The 13,008-nt window shown below is 35.0% G+C and overlaps 2 protein-coding genes and 2 long non-coding RNA genes across 7 annotated transcripts in view; 1 reads left to right on the top strand and 3 right to left on the bottom strand.

Annotated features, from left to right (window-relative positions):
* Positions 1-13,008, bottom strand: part of LOC147845618 (uncharacterized) — a 349,241-nt gene that overhangs the window by 216,590 nt on the left and 119,643 nt on the right. The window lies entirely within an intron of this gene.
* LOC147845619 (uncharacterized) overlaps positions 1-13,008 on the top strand; it is a 388,114-nt gene that overhangs the window by 359,842 nt on the left and 15,264 nt on the right. The window lies entirely within an intron of this gene.
* Positions 811-3,395, bottom strand: hoxb8a (homeobox B8a). 2 transcript variants are annotated; one of them, XM_087242086.1, is made up of 2 exons: positions 2,581-3,395; positions 811-1,827 (listed from the first exon to the last, which is right to left on the bottom strand). In XM_087242086.1, exons 1-2 carry the CDS (start codon positions 3,002-3,004, stop codon positions 1,511-1,513), a joined length of 741 nt encoding a protein of 246 aa, XP_087098212.1. In that variant the 5' UTR covers positions 3,005-3,395; the 3' UTR covers positions 811-1,510.
* Positions 8,855-13,008, bottom strand: part of hoxb9a (homeobox B9a) — a 5,086-nt gene continuing 932 nt past the window's right edge. The window contains exon 2 of the mRNA NM_131121.2: positions 8,855-10,767. Within this exon, the coding sequence (NP_571196.2) occupies positions 10,532-10,767 (236 nt within the window). The 3' untranslated portion in view covers positions 8,855-10,531. The remainder of the gene's footprint in view (positions 10,768-13,008) is intronic.

Below are 13,008 nucleotides of genomic sequence, written 5' to 3'. Positions count from 1 at the left end.
GTCAAGCGCATGATGACGGGGGCCCTCACTAGTTTCTGCTTCAAAGGACTACTATAGCCTGAACAGTCACCACAAACTAGCGTTTTCCATAGCGACTGGCTGGTCCAGTGCGTCCCAGTTTCCCTGTCGATAGTTAGCAAGCATAGAGTCTTGTCGTAGAATCTACACTCTCTTAATGTTGGAGAAGCCCACATAAGACATTAATTCACCTGACGTGGTGTGCTCTTATTACTCAAATACCCACATTTAAGAGTGTTCAGCATGATTAAATTTCGTTTTGGGAGTTTTTTTAAATGTAGTTTCACGAGAATAGATGGCTGTTTCTGTTTAGTGGCGTATTACATTCTGTCGTTTTGCAATGTTGACCTGTCAAAATATTTGAGATATCTTGTTCACGTACTATAAATCAAGAATAAGACCACACTACATGACATTTTACTTAGATTTGTAATCATTACCTATTTGTAAACATTCGTTTTATTGTAATATTTAATATTTTATTGTACTATTCCACATCTCATATGGAGTTAGTTTAACAAAAACACAATTTTGTCTGGTAACCGATAAGATTTTGACTCGAGCATATATATCCAAACCGCACATAAACGAGAAATGATGTCGAGGACACATAGTGTCACGGATTCTCGCTTGTAAACTTTATTGTGTCCACCTTCTTATGATGTCTTCAGTTGTAGACACTAAAATACAGATAGGAATGACAACAAAACACATAGTCATCTGAAAAATTACTTCACCAGTAAACGTAAACGACAACAATTTGATGCGTAGTAAACAATGGATCACATAACATTTTTTATACTTTTTTATTATGTTTATTCATTTTTATAATTCACTGTGCGCATGCTTACCCCAAGAAAGGAAGACAACAAAAATACCATCGATTTAAGAAGAACCAAAGACGTGTAAAAAGAGATTCTACGGCATAAATAGGCAGTTTCATGTTGTTGGAAGTCAGTAATTTCTACGTCATCATAACATATAAGTGAGAACAGTTAAAAGTGCACCATTTAACTTAAAAACTATACAGCTGCCAAGGTAATTGTTAATGACAATATCCTAACAATAGAAACATAAGTTTCACGATAATTATTCCACAAAGAAAGGAGACTAGCTTTAACACTATCGTACTCTCTGAACAACAGGTAAAAAGTAGAAATGCTTCTTGTCCTTCGTCTTCCTGATGTTCTGTGGGCATCACATTAAAATTATTCATTCGTCAAGTCCCAGTATTTTTTCTGTTCCTTCCTCGAGTGAAAGATGTAACCACCCGACTTGATTACAATGTCTCTATGAGACAAGCCTGTCATGCAAGCACCGTTATTCTGTTCATCATAGTCTGTTTGATTTTCCCTATATATTCCTTGCAATTTTGATTGACTGACACACACAAACACTGCCTCACTCACACACACACACACACGCACACGCACACGCGCACACACATACACATACACTCTCACACACACATACACACACGCTTGCATCCGCTCTACATTTGTTTTGCCTTGTCGCAGTCTTCGCCGGCTGACTGTGTACCGGATGCCTGTTCTTTCTCCCGTTTTTCTTTTTCGATCTGCTCTTGTTCAGACTTGCTGCTTGGAAACTTGTCCTTGTTGTTTTCCTTTTTCCATTTCATGCGACGGTTTTGAAACCAGATTTTGACTTGTCGTTCTGTCAGTCCTAAAGCGTGTGACACTTCAATCCGACGCTTGCGTGTTAGGTAGGGATTGAAGAGAAACTCTTTCTCCAGTTCGAGCGTCTGATAGCGGCTGTAGGTCTGACGGCCTCGTCTCCGTCCGGCAGCTACTGGCAATAAAGAAGTTTAGAGATGTTAGACAACTCAAAATGCGCCAAATCACAATTTTGGAATCAAATATCTTAATATATGTAACCCAAAAAGTCCACAAAGGTTGCATGCTTGCATGAACATCTGCAATTCGTAATGGTGTTGCATTATTAGTTTATGAGTAGGCTTTTATTGTACAATGCAGACTCCCCACAGTCTTACACAGTGATTATTCTAAAAGCTCCACCATTACAAATATAAGTAGGCCTATACCACAGCACTAATACACAATAATGAGCAACACTAACCATACAGTATAGTCGTCAAAAAGCAGTATAAACTATTTCACAGGATCAAATGATTAGGCACAGCCGTAAATGACATAATCCTTGTGAAACTGTGTAGTGAAATAAACTCGGGGGCTCACTGTAAGTCGTTAAAGGCTGCAGTAAAACTTTGACCTGGGTGAGAAGTGAGAGATCAGCTGTGGGGCAAAGTCTCACACATGGAAAGAGCAAGAAGAGAAAAGGGTTTTCTCTCGCCTTCTTCCTCTCTCCCCTGTCTTTGTATGGCAGGGTCATTAAACTGTAAAGTGATTCACAAGTTTTGAACACCATAAAACAATAAAACTGGCTATTGCCCCCCTCCTCTCGTGCACACAGGAAATGCAATTGTAAAGCTAAATTTCACAGAGATGTTTTCGAGGAGCTAACTCGATGTTCTGTCACTTCAACAAACACACACAACGCAGTTGGCTGGCTTTTCTGTCTCACCTTGAGGTCGCATCCACGGGAACAGTTGTGTGGGCGACGGACTCTGTTCTGTGTTGTCCGTCTCGTCGCCGATGCCCCCCGTGGCGAGCTTGCAGTCGCTATACTGAACCAAGTCGGCGTCTTGAGCACCGAAAAGTGTTTGCCTCTGGAGAGCATCATAACCGTAGAAGTTACCCGGCTCGCCGTGACAGGTTACCGCACATGGACTCTGCTGGTAAGGCGCAGCGGAGAGCGTGGATGCGCCGTGGTGGTAAAACTCCTGAATTTGAGGAGCATGCTGGAAAGTGGCCCCGGTGCCTGGACCATACACGACGGTGGGTCTCGTCCCTAGGTCCTGAGCAAATCCGCACTCGTAATAGTTTGGTCGTAAAGTGTCTCCACTTTTGTACTTAGTGAAGAGAGAGTTGACGAAATATGAGCTCATCTTTTACTGCTGTTGGTGGTGGTACTGATTTTGTTCAAGAGATTACGATAGAATGTCTTTATATAAGCGCAGTAGCTCACAGTTACTGAGGTAACAATGTTGCAGCAAAGCGTTGATTTCCAATTACTGGGCGGCTTGCGTGTGTATACCTTTTGTTAAAACAACTTATCTAAAGCTTCCATTGGCATGTTCCCACTGTAAAGTTCCAGCATCACAATTCCGGCGAATGGTGCCAGTTCCCGATCAGTTTTCTATGATTTACTCGGCTGCAAATGAGTAGTTTCATATTTTGCGGTGTGTTTTGATGATCATTTGCATCTTCTGTCTGATCCTCGTTCCACTATGGTTTCTCGCATCCCCACACGGACACCGCTCTGCGCGATTCTGATATGAAGGGAGTGAGAGAATGAAAAAGAGAGAAAAAGAGAAAGCGGGTGAGAGAGAGCTAAGAGGGAGCGAGCGCGAGGGAGCAGGAGAGAGAAGGGGGGCCAGGGGAGAGAGGAGGGGAGAATATGCACATTAATATGTTCAAGCGGGTAAGTTAATGAGAAATCTGCCGCTTTGCATCAGATCAAGTGCATAGCCTCCGCCCCTCCCCCAACCTCAACTTCTCTACTCCAAACCCTTTTGAAAGATTGATTTTTTTTTTTTTTTTTTTTTTGCATAGACAACCCAAAGTGATGCATATTTAGTCCTTAATTTCCTAATCTCTAATGAAGTCGAGCCTTCTTTTTTAAATGTCAGGGTCTAGACGGCCAATTTTAAAAAGTACACGATTTAATTGGTATCAGATTAAACACATCCAATGCTCATAAGCACGTTCAATTTTACAGGAATAAGCGAACTGACTGTGGCCCGCGCGTCAAAAATAAGCGAGGTAGGCCGAGTCGTATTCAATTCTTTGACAACAATATTCTATTAATGTATTTACAGAAAGAGGGGGATGTTGAAATGGACCTGAGCGTCAGGTGTAATGGTAAATGTGGTTGTAAATGGTTTAACAAACTATAAAATGCAATAAACGCCCCTACTGTTTGTTGTTGACGTAGTGCATCAAAAAGCTGTTAGGCTTTTATGAGGTTCCACGACCAATGCTGTAAATGCTTCACTTCAAATTTTATCCATGCAAGGACTGTAAGTTCTTTAATTGTCATTTTTGTTTTGTTTTCAGTTCAGTGCGCTATAATGCTTAGCACGAGTAGATCTAACACTAGATCCGAGAAGATCCGATTAGTGAAATAAAACGTCAATACAATTTTCCAATGGCAAAAGATAGCAAAGTTAATAAACATATAAACATAAATAAATAAATAAATAAATAAATAAATAAATAAATAAATAAATAAATAAATAAATAAATAAATAAATAAATAAACGATGCTACATTTCTATAACAGCTTAAACATTGTGCGTGGTGCGTTCTGGTGAGGGTAAAATTGCAGATGTCCAATTGTTGTAATGAAACTAGATTCGTATTTAAAAATCATGCCAATATATATCTAAGTAAACATGCAAAACAAAAACGCTCACATCGAACTAAAGCCTGTTTACTTTTTTACTTTTTAAATATAGAAACACGTGCTGCATGTTTTTTACAGCTTCATTTGCTTCTGTAATAAATTACTGCAGAGCGGTTGAAAGCAATATCTCACCCAAAATCTTCACCTTTGTCTCAATGTAACAAATTCCGTTTAAGCATTGTTGACTATGTACAGTGTTAATGTTTATATTACGGGTTGATCTTTAACGAGGTAGCCGCATTTTGTTCTTTCTCGTGCATCTTTTTAAAAGGATAAAGAGTTGTTGTTATTGTTGGTGTTGATGATGATGTTGCTTTGTGTAAAGCGTGATTAGCACTTGGCTTTAGTAAACTGCATGTAAACGTTTTAGACATTGTGTTGTGAATACTTTCTTGAATATAGTTTTTTTTTCAATTACACAAATATCATATCTTTGTAAATAGTGATTCTTATACGAAATTATTAATACAATTTATATGAATATTTTAGTTACTTTTTATTTGTGCTTTGTCAGAGCAATTCAATAATCTATTGTGTTTATTTTGTTAATAAAGCATTTTCTGAACAAAGTTTTGCGTGTTTTGTGTTTTGATTCTACAACGTATATTAAAATCATATTATAAATTAGAATTAATTCACCAGTATTTAAAACAATCACTGAGACATCATATCTAAAATCCAGACCTGTATTTTTTGGTAACATTCAATAAAACGAGCAGAGATATCAAGATAAACAGGTGCAGTTGTTTAATTTATTTCTCTATACTCTATAGACCTATTGCTCCAATTAATCCCAATAAAATAAAATATATATTCTTAGAGTTTTATTTCATTTGTTTATATTAATTTTTTTATTGCAGTTTGTGTGTCGTAAAAACAATGTATATTTACTAGTATGCAAAGAGAAAAAATGAAGAGCGACTGCTTGTTTCTCTTGGTGTTTATCATAAAGATTAAAGAATCATCTGAGCTTAATGTTCTTCGTCTCTTTCAAAAGCTCCACTGTGACGGAGGGAAATTGTGTGAATCTTACTTTAGTCAAGTGTAATACCGCACATGTCTGCAAATGTTTTGGCCCCTGTGTTTCCGTTTTGGCGGCGGAGGGTGATCAGGCAGCCTCTTTTTGGTGGAGCAACATTGCCATCAAGCGTCTGTTGTGTGTTACTCCATGGTCAAATTCCGCTGTAATAAGACGGAAGTTCAAAAGCTAATGGTTCTATAAACAACGAACATAAAAACAGAATGAGCGAATTAACAGCTCAGTAAGTGCAAATTCGATGATGTAAAGTACTTATTTTAATTCTCTATAACAAGGAATCCATTTAAAAACCGACCCCTGTAGTATATAGTCTTGTGTGGTTTTTCACCATATATTGAAAATTAATTTACGTTGAGTTGGAACACTAACACGAATAATGTTAAACTATATATATATATATATATATATATATATATATATATATATATATATATATATATATATATATATATATACATATACACACACACAAAGGAAGTGTTACTTCGATTATTATATATTATAATTATAATGAATAATTAAACAGTGCTATAATAATAATAATAATAATAATAATAATAATAACAACAACAACAACAACAAACCGTCGCTCATATATAGCATTCCCTTAGTGGATTGTGTGAAATTTTCATGTAGGCTACTACCGCCAATAGCATTACAAACAAACAAACAAACAAACATGCTACTACTGGTAATAATAATAATAATAATAATAATAATAATTATTATTATTATTATTATTATTATTATTATTATTATTATTATTATTATTATTATTATTATTATATTTTATTATTCATTGTAATTAATTATCATAAATATATTATGTTCAAATAATTATTTAAAATATGATTTATTGTTCCGTCCAAAAAGTTTAATCTTTGCATAATACTTAAATATGCATTAAAAAGTGTTGCAACTGCAGTTTATAAAATAAATAATATAATATAATATAATATAATATAATATAATATAATATAATATAATATAATATAATATAATATAATATAATATAATATAATATAATATTACATAACATAATAAATATTTAATGTAACAATAATAAAATAGAATAGAGTAGAACAGAATAGAATAGAATGAAACATAAAATAACATACTATAATATAACAAAATATAATATAAAATAATGTAACATAATATTATATTATATAATTTATTATAATATAACATAACATAATATGATATATTATAATATCAAATAATAGAATAGAATAGAATAGAATAGAATAGAATAGAATAGAATAGAATAGAATAGGATAGAATAGAATAGAATAGAATAGAAAACTAAAAACATTAGTTAGGACAGATTTTTTTTTTCTAATGTATTTTTTAATTGCTTTGAAATGAAGACAAATATTTAGATTTCTATTTATTCGCAAGCCATTACATTTTTATTATTACATCAAAAGAACTGGACACAACAAACTGGCCATAAATATTCACATATTTTTACTTTTTATGGTTACAATACGCAGCAGTTTATAATAAACACCTTTTTTCTTTTGTCTTACTTATTTTGTAGTTACATTTTTGACTTTGTTTTAGCTAGAGAATGTAATGTAAAGGATAGTTGTGTTTGAGTAAGAATAATTTTTTTTCTTTTCAGCAACAGGCCTTTTGTATTTCCAAGACACAATCGGATGTGTGCCCACAAAATGGCGAAGTCGAGTCCGCTCCCAAAGGTTGTAAACAAATTAACGTTGGTCATCCCAGACGTCTCGCCAGAAATCCTTTTTGTGGCGGTTTATGGCCCGCTATAAGGACTGTAGTGCGTTCGGAAATGGAACAAAGGGTGGGCGTCGATTGAATTGGGCTCAGGGCTCTCATGTGGAAGTCCAAATCTCACCCATCCCGACCCCCTACCCTGCAAGGAATCTGCACGCCTAAAGAACAAACGCTGTACACAATAAACGGCAAATGCGAGATAAGAGAAAAAACAGACTCCCCCAACGTGGAAACGGTGTTTACGCAAATTATTTTGCCTTAAAGTTATTAGTAGCTTGCAACGATTTTCACATTTTCTTCTTTTTTTCACGCGCAGTGTTTGCTTTACAGCCATTTAGTTCTTAACCTTCAGAAATTTATACCCTATAAAGTTTTATTACAGTCATATTATTTTATTGCGGCGCACCACATTGAATTTCTTTCTCTTTTTTATGACAGTCGACTTCCCATTTCCTCTGAACACCGAGCGTACATCCTTTCTGCAGTTTGTTTCCGTTCAAAACACCAAAATAAAGGGCGTTAATTGTGTGGCAGGGCTCAAAATGTCTTCTTACGCCTACAGTCGCCAGTACAGACTTATGCTGAATTAATGTGTCGAGTAGTCATTTGTGAACACATCTGTGAGCCAGGACAATTGGCTATGTCTTCAAAAACATTTAATTGCTACAATCTGTTGAACGCAGATATTTTTTATATAAATATATAGCTGTCTCCTCTTCCAGTTTACATTTTTTTGCGTTTCAGAATACACAGAATATTGGCTGTTTAATAGTATAGTTAAAATGTGTGTTTTAATAAAATATTAAAGCTAAATACTGTTAAAATTGACTGGATTCTAAAAGAAAGTCAATATTTGCTTAGAATCTTTCTTGGGTGCAGATTTTGGTCCTCGGGTCCTACAGAAAGTTGGCTAATCCAACCAACAGATAGACCTATCTTATCTTTTTCTGTATGCATTAATTTATTACACCTTGCTTCTGCCGACAACATATCTTAATGGTTTTTGATCCATAGCTTACATCTGGAGGATGTGGTATAGCCAAACATAACACGACTAATATCACAAGGGAATAAAATAAAGAGTGCCAAGGAAAAGATGAGTCTTGGTTATTCTCAGTAAATTTTCTTTCTACATATTAGTTGCACGTTTTTTCATTCTGAAGATATGATCGGACGCACGGTAACATATTTGCAACATATGCCTCTCATTAGAAAATGAAGTAAACATAAAGTGCTGCAGCAAAAAAAGAGACAAAAATTGGTTGGCTTGCAGTGAAGCATAACAAGCGAAGGTGTCAAATTGGGTGATATAATTTGTCACGTGCTATAAAAGCAGATTTTATTTTCACCTTAATATGTGTAGATCTATGTGCATTGAAAACCTGTCATAAACACATGCAGGAAAAAATACCCACGCGGAGCCAACTGAATAGCAGATACCACTGGGTGTGCTTATTTGGAGAGAGAAAATAATCATAATTCAGATGTGAATCAAACCGTATCTTTTACAACCTGCAACTGTTTTTAGAAATGACAATACCTGCATTTGTGGTCTATATGTAAACTTTTAATGAGTCCAGCATCAACAGTGCAATGGCACAAAAAATAAAACTATAACATGAAAAGAGACGGAGCAGTTGTGTACAAATAGCCTATAATTTAGACGCTGTGTTGGGAGTTAAATTGGGTCTTTGCATTATGTTTAAACATATTGACGATGTTATTGTTTGTTTGTGTTAGATAGTGTCAGAAAACAGCACTAACTGTTGTTTCTTCCTGAAGAAATTGTTATTTGCCACTAACAATATAAAGAGCGATTGACATCAGAAGATAGGCGCGCTCTATATTTTAGTAAAGTCATATCACAGAAACAAAACATACAAATAAAAAAGCTATATGTAAATACATAAAAGTACATTACTGACAATACAAAGAACGGACATGATTCTGGACATATACATGAAACTTGTAAACAAATAGCAAAATCAAAGGTTACTTGTATCAGCTCATTCAAGTATGAAGTATTGAAATTGTTCTTACAACATATAAAACATTCAATTCAAACGGAAAAAAATATTAACGTATTTACAATAAATTAAAGTTACGGTACATAAAACAGATGCAAATTAATACTTTTTTTCTCAATAACACGTACATAAGAAAACTACACAATACAAGGCATGCGCAAATTTATGTAAACAACTGCGACCAAATCTGTGATTAAATTTGTTAAATTTAAGCACGAATTAATTCTATGGTTACTGGCACGCTACAAACATACACTCGGAACTTGAACTCTAATTTTATATAAGTATTTTAGAAAGTATTTTAACAGAAATGAATAGGTAAACGATTCATTTTTGTTTAATTTAATCAGCTTGATTCTTGAATTTAACCCCAAACAAAACAAACACAACTGAAGCTATCAAGAAACATCTTAAGAAAAACTGGGACAGTATTACTATTATTATTATTATTATTATTATTATTGTTGTTGTTGTTTTTATTATTATTATTATTATTATTATTATTATTATTATAATCGAGTCACCAAAGATGTGTGATGTTTTATAATTGTGCTAATAATTATCAAATTTACTTATAGTACACTTCAGGTTTTGAAAGCCTGTTAGCATACGCACTTTTTAACAATAACTTCACAGATGGCATCAGCACTGCTTATAATAATAATAATAATAATAATAATAATAATAATAATAATAATAATAATAATAATAACTGTGTTGTAACTCACTTGTCGTTTAGCAAACCTCTTGAACATGCTTAACAGAAGCAAAACGTTCCTTGTATATAGAATAAGGCTTGTGTTACATACATTTTCTTTTTCTATTAGCACACGTCAATGACAAAAAGGAATGATCGGAAAGCAGAATTACATAGAACAACTTTATAAAAGAAGAATATTCCAGATTTAGTTAGCTTGTTGAAAGCAGTTCTTAATCACCTGTTTATTTCCTGATGCAATGTTCGTTTCTTTAACACAAGTCATAAAATGCAATAATAGTATAGGGAGAGATGACATGAGGTTTTCATCATCTCACCTCTTCCTTTTACTCTAGACTTAACAATGTCCAGTCATACGGAAAATGGCGTGTGAGTGCGCGTTTGAGTTTTCTCTTGAATGCATTGAAACAACGGTGTATCAGCTTCCAGATTAAAAGACTCCTTGTAAATGGCTCGAACGCCTAGTACCAGTCTGCGTTATTCTTTGGGCTGGTCCTTATTCATTTTCTTCATTTTCATCCTTCTGTTTTGGAACCATATTTTTACTTGTCGCTCCGTCAAGTTCAGTAGACGAGCAACCTCGTGTCTTCGGTCTCGGGTGAGGTACATATTGAACAGAAATTCCTTCTCTAGTTCCAAGGTCTGATATTTCGTGTATGGACAGCGTTTCTTCCGGGATGATCGAGCGTGTAACCAGTTGGCAGATGGGTCGTCTGTAAATGGCAATAAAAAACAAATGCGCATATACCGTCAGTACAGTTTTGAAACAAACAACAACAAAAACACAATTCACAATGTAAATTACCATAATACAGCGCATGGGCCTTATCACCTTTAAATGCATGTAAAATAACCAACCTGTGATTAATAAAAAATAATAAGGAAATAAATGCAAATGTATTGCAATCCAAGCTGTATAGCACGAGGCAGTCATACAGCTCTACGCTTAAACTACTAGCAAGCAACTTTTGTACCAAAATGCCATTTATGTTCACCTGTGATGATGCACATCATTCATTTTCCAGTTATTAATAACGTGGAAGCACTGAACAATACATTGAGTTCATTTTTAAGCAAAGTTTATAGAAATATTAAATCAACGGAGGGGGAAAAGGTTTAATTTTGAGCTCTACAGGGAGTTCAAGCATTCTGGAATGCTCTATAAAATGTGGTCACAAGTGACATGAGATTATCTCCTTTTTAGGGAGAAATGTGGGATGAATTATGGAGGAAGAGCATCTCTAACGAGGCGTCTTCTCCCTCGGTGGTTTTGTCGGGAATGCAGATGGGAGGCTAAAGAAATTCCGTTGTGCTGACTTTTGTTGACATGCACACTGAAATCTCAATGTTAGAACGACTCGAGATGAGATTCACTGTTTGATGATGTCAGCCGTACCTGTGTGTGTTCAGTGACGTAATGTGAAGATTGCTACCGTGCATATACACTTCGTATCCACCTAAAGCATTTACTAATGTCACTGCATGAAAAAAACTTCAGCTTTTGGCACATAGGCCTACCTTAATTTTTTCGAAAGGGCTATATTTTTGCTAAAATTAAATAAAAAATAAAAAATAAACGCGCATCCTCTTTTGTAGATGGGTAATATTTGTTTTCCCATTTTATGTTAGGAAACCCAATCGCTTTGCCTAAAGGCATGCACTTCAAATACATCAAATTTCTAGGATATCTTACATCTTATGACGCAATTGTAATTTATAATGATGGAATGCGATATACGCTGCTAAAAATGATTAATGCGCGTGTCATGTCAACTGCAGGCCTCACGGACTCGTCTCTACCTTCGCGACTTACAAGACAGGTCCAAGGCATAATCCCTGACGATTTAATACTAAGTGTATCAGGCTATATGATAGGGAAAGTGAAGGGAAAGATATTAAAATCCACACATTGTGCAAAGTTGTAGAATATGACTAATTGGTTCTATGTAATTTGACCGAAAACGTTTTCATTGACAGTAGACCCCTGACCTTAGGAAGCTTAGTATTGCATTTGCCAATGTTATGATTCAATCTCATTTTTACCTTGAAAGTTTTCTAACGCAACATACCCCAAAGACCTCGTAGGATTAATGGGGATGCTGGCTCCTCTGATAACTTAATAAACTTGAGGGCTGTAACTTTTTCCTTCTCATGGGCGGCCATGAGCACAAAGCGGGACGTGTAACTCCCAACATCATTGCCTTTGCCTACAGTTTATTCTGGAAAGCCGCCCGGGGTTGCACATTGGGGATTTCTATTGCGCACAATTCCATTAGTTCACAGTGCTCCAGCCTATTTCACGGATTAAAATCAATGTCCCCTTTCAAATGCATTGCGCCAAAAATCGAAAACGATCGTTTAAAAAAAATCCTTTAGAATTTAGTTGCGTTTCTGAATTTATTTGAATAATAATTCAGCAATAAAGCTACTTACATGGCTATGAGCTAGAATTATTATATGGATTATTCTCTGCATCGGCTTAAACCCACTCTTGAGGGAGCTAAAGAACAGGCAACCAGGTCAGGAAAACATAACCCCCCAGCAGCCAGAGAGACTACATGTTTAAAAACAATCATTCATGCAGCATTAACATTAGAGTATTTTTAAAATATACCTGGACTTACGTGTAGTTGATATACATTGATATAGTAGATAAAAATTTAGTAAATAAATATAATTAACATTATTCATAATACTGAAAACATTCATATGTAAACCAAATAAACCTTAAAATAATCCTGACCATGAACTACTAAACATAAGGTCAACATTTGCACTATTAAGTATAAGTGAGAGACACTTTTGCGCAAAAATAAACTATTTAAAGTCGACCAAAAACTGGCTGGTGCACTAAAGTACGCAAACGTGCAAATAAGCCTAAAAAGCAGGAATAGACAAATGCATTACCCAAAACTGAAATTAACGCAGAACATGATTAAGGAACGCTATAAAAG

This window comes from Danio rerio, chromosome 3 (assembly GCF_052040795.2).
Source record: "Danio rerio strain M-AB ecotype USA chromosome 3, GRCz13ab, whole genome shotgun sequence".
Lineage (NCBI taxonomy): Eukaryota > Metazoa > Chordata > Actinopteri > Cypriniformes > Danionidae > Danio > Danio rerio.
The sequence above is the reverse complement of the archived record's forward strand: the minus strand, read 5'-3'. Positions and strand labels throughout refer to the sequence as shown.

What these genes read in the sequence shown, in the direction of transcription:
- hoxb8a (XM_087242086.1), bottom strand. Translation starts at nt 3,004, where the DNA reads ATGAGCTCATATTTCGTCAACTCTCTCTTCACTAAGTACAAAAGTGGA. An exon ending in CCCGTGGATGCGACCTCAAG is followed by an intron (nt 1,828 to 2,580) that starts GTGAGACAGAAA and finishes CTTTATTGCCAG; the next exon opens with TAGCTGCCGGACGGAGACGA.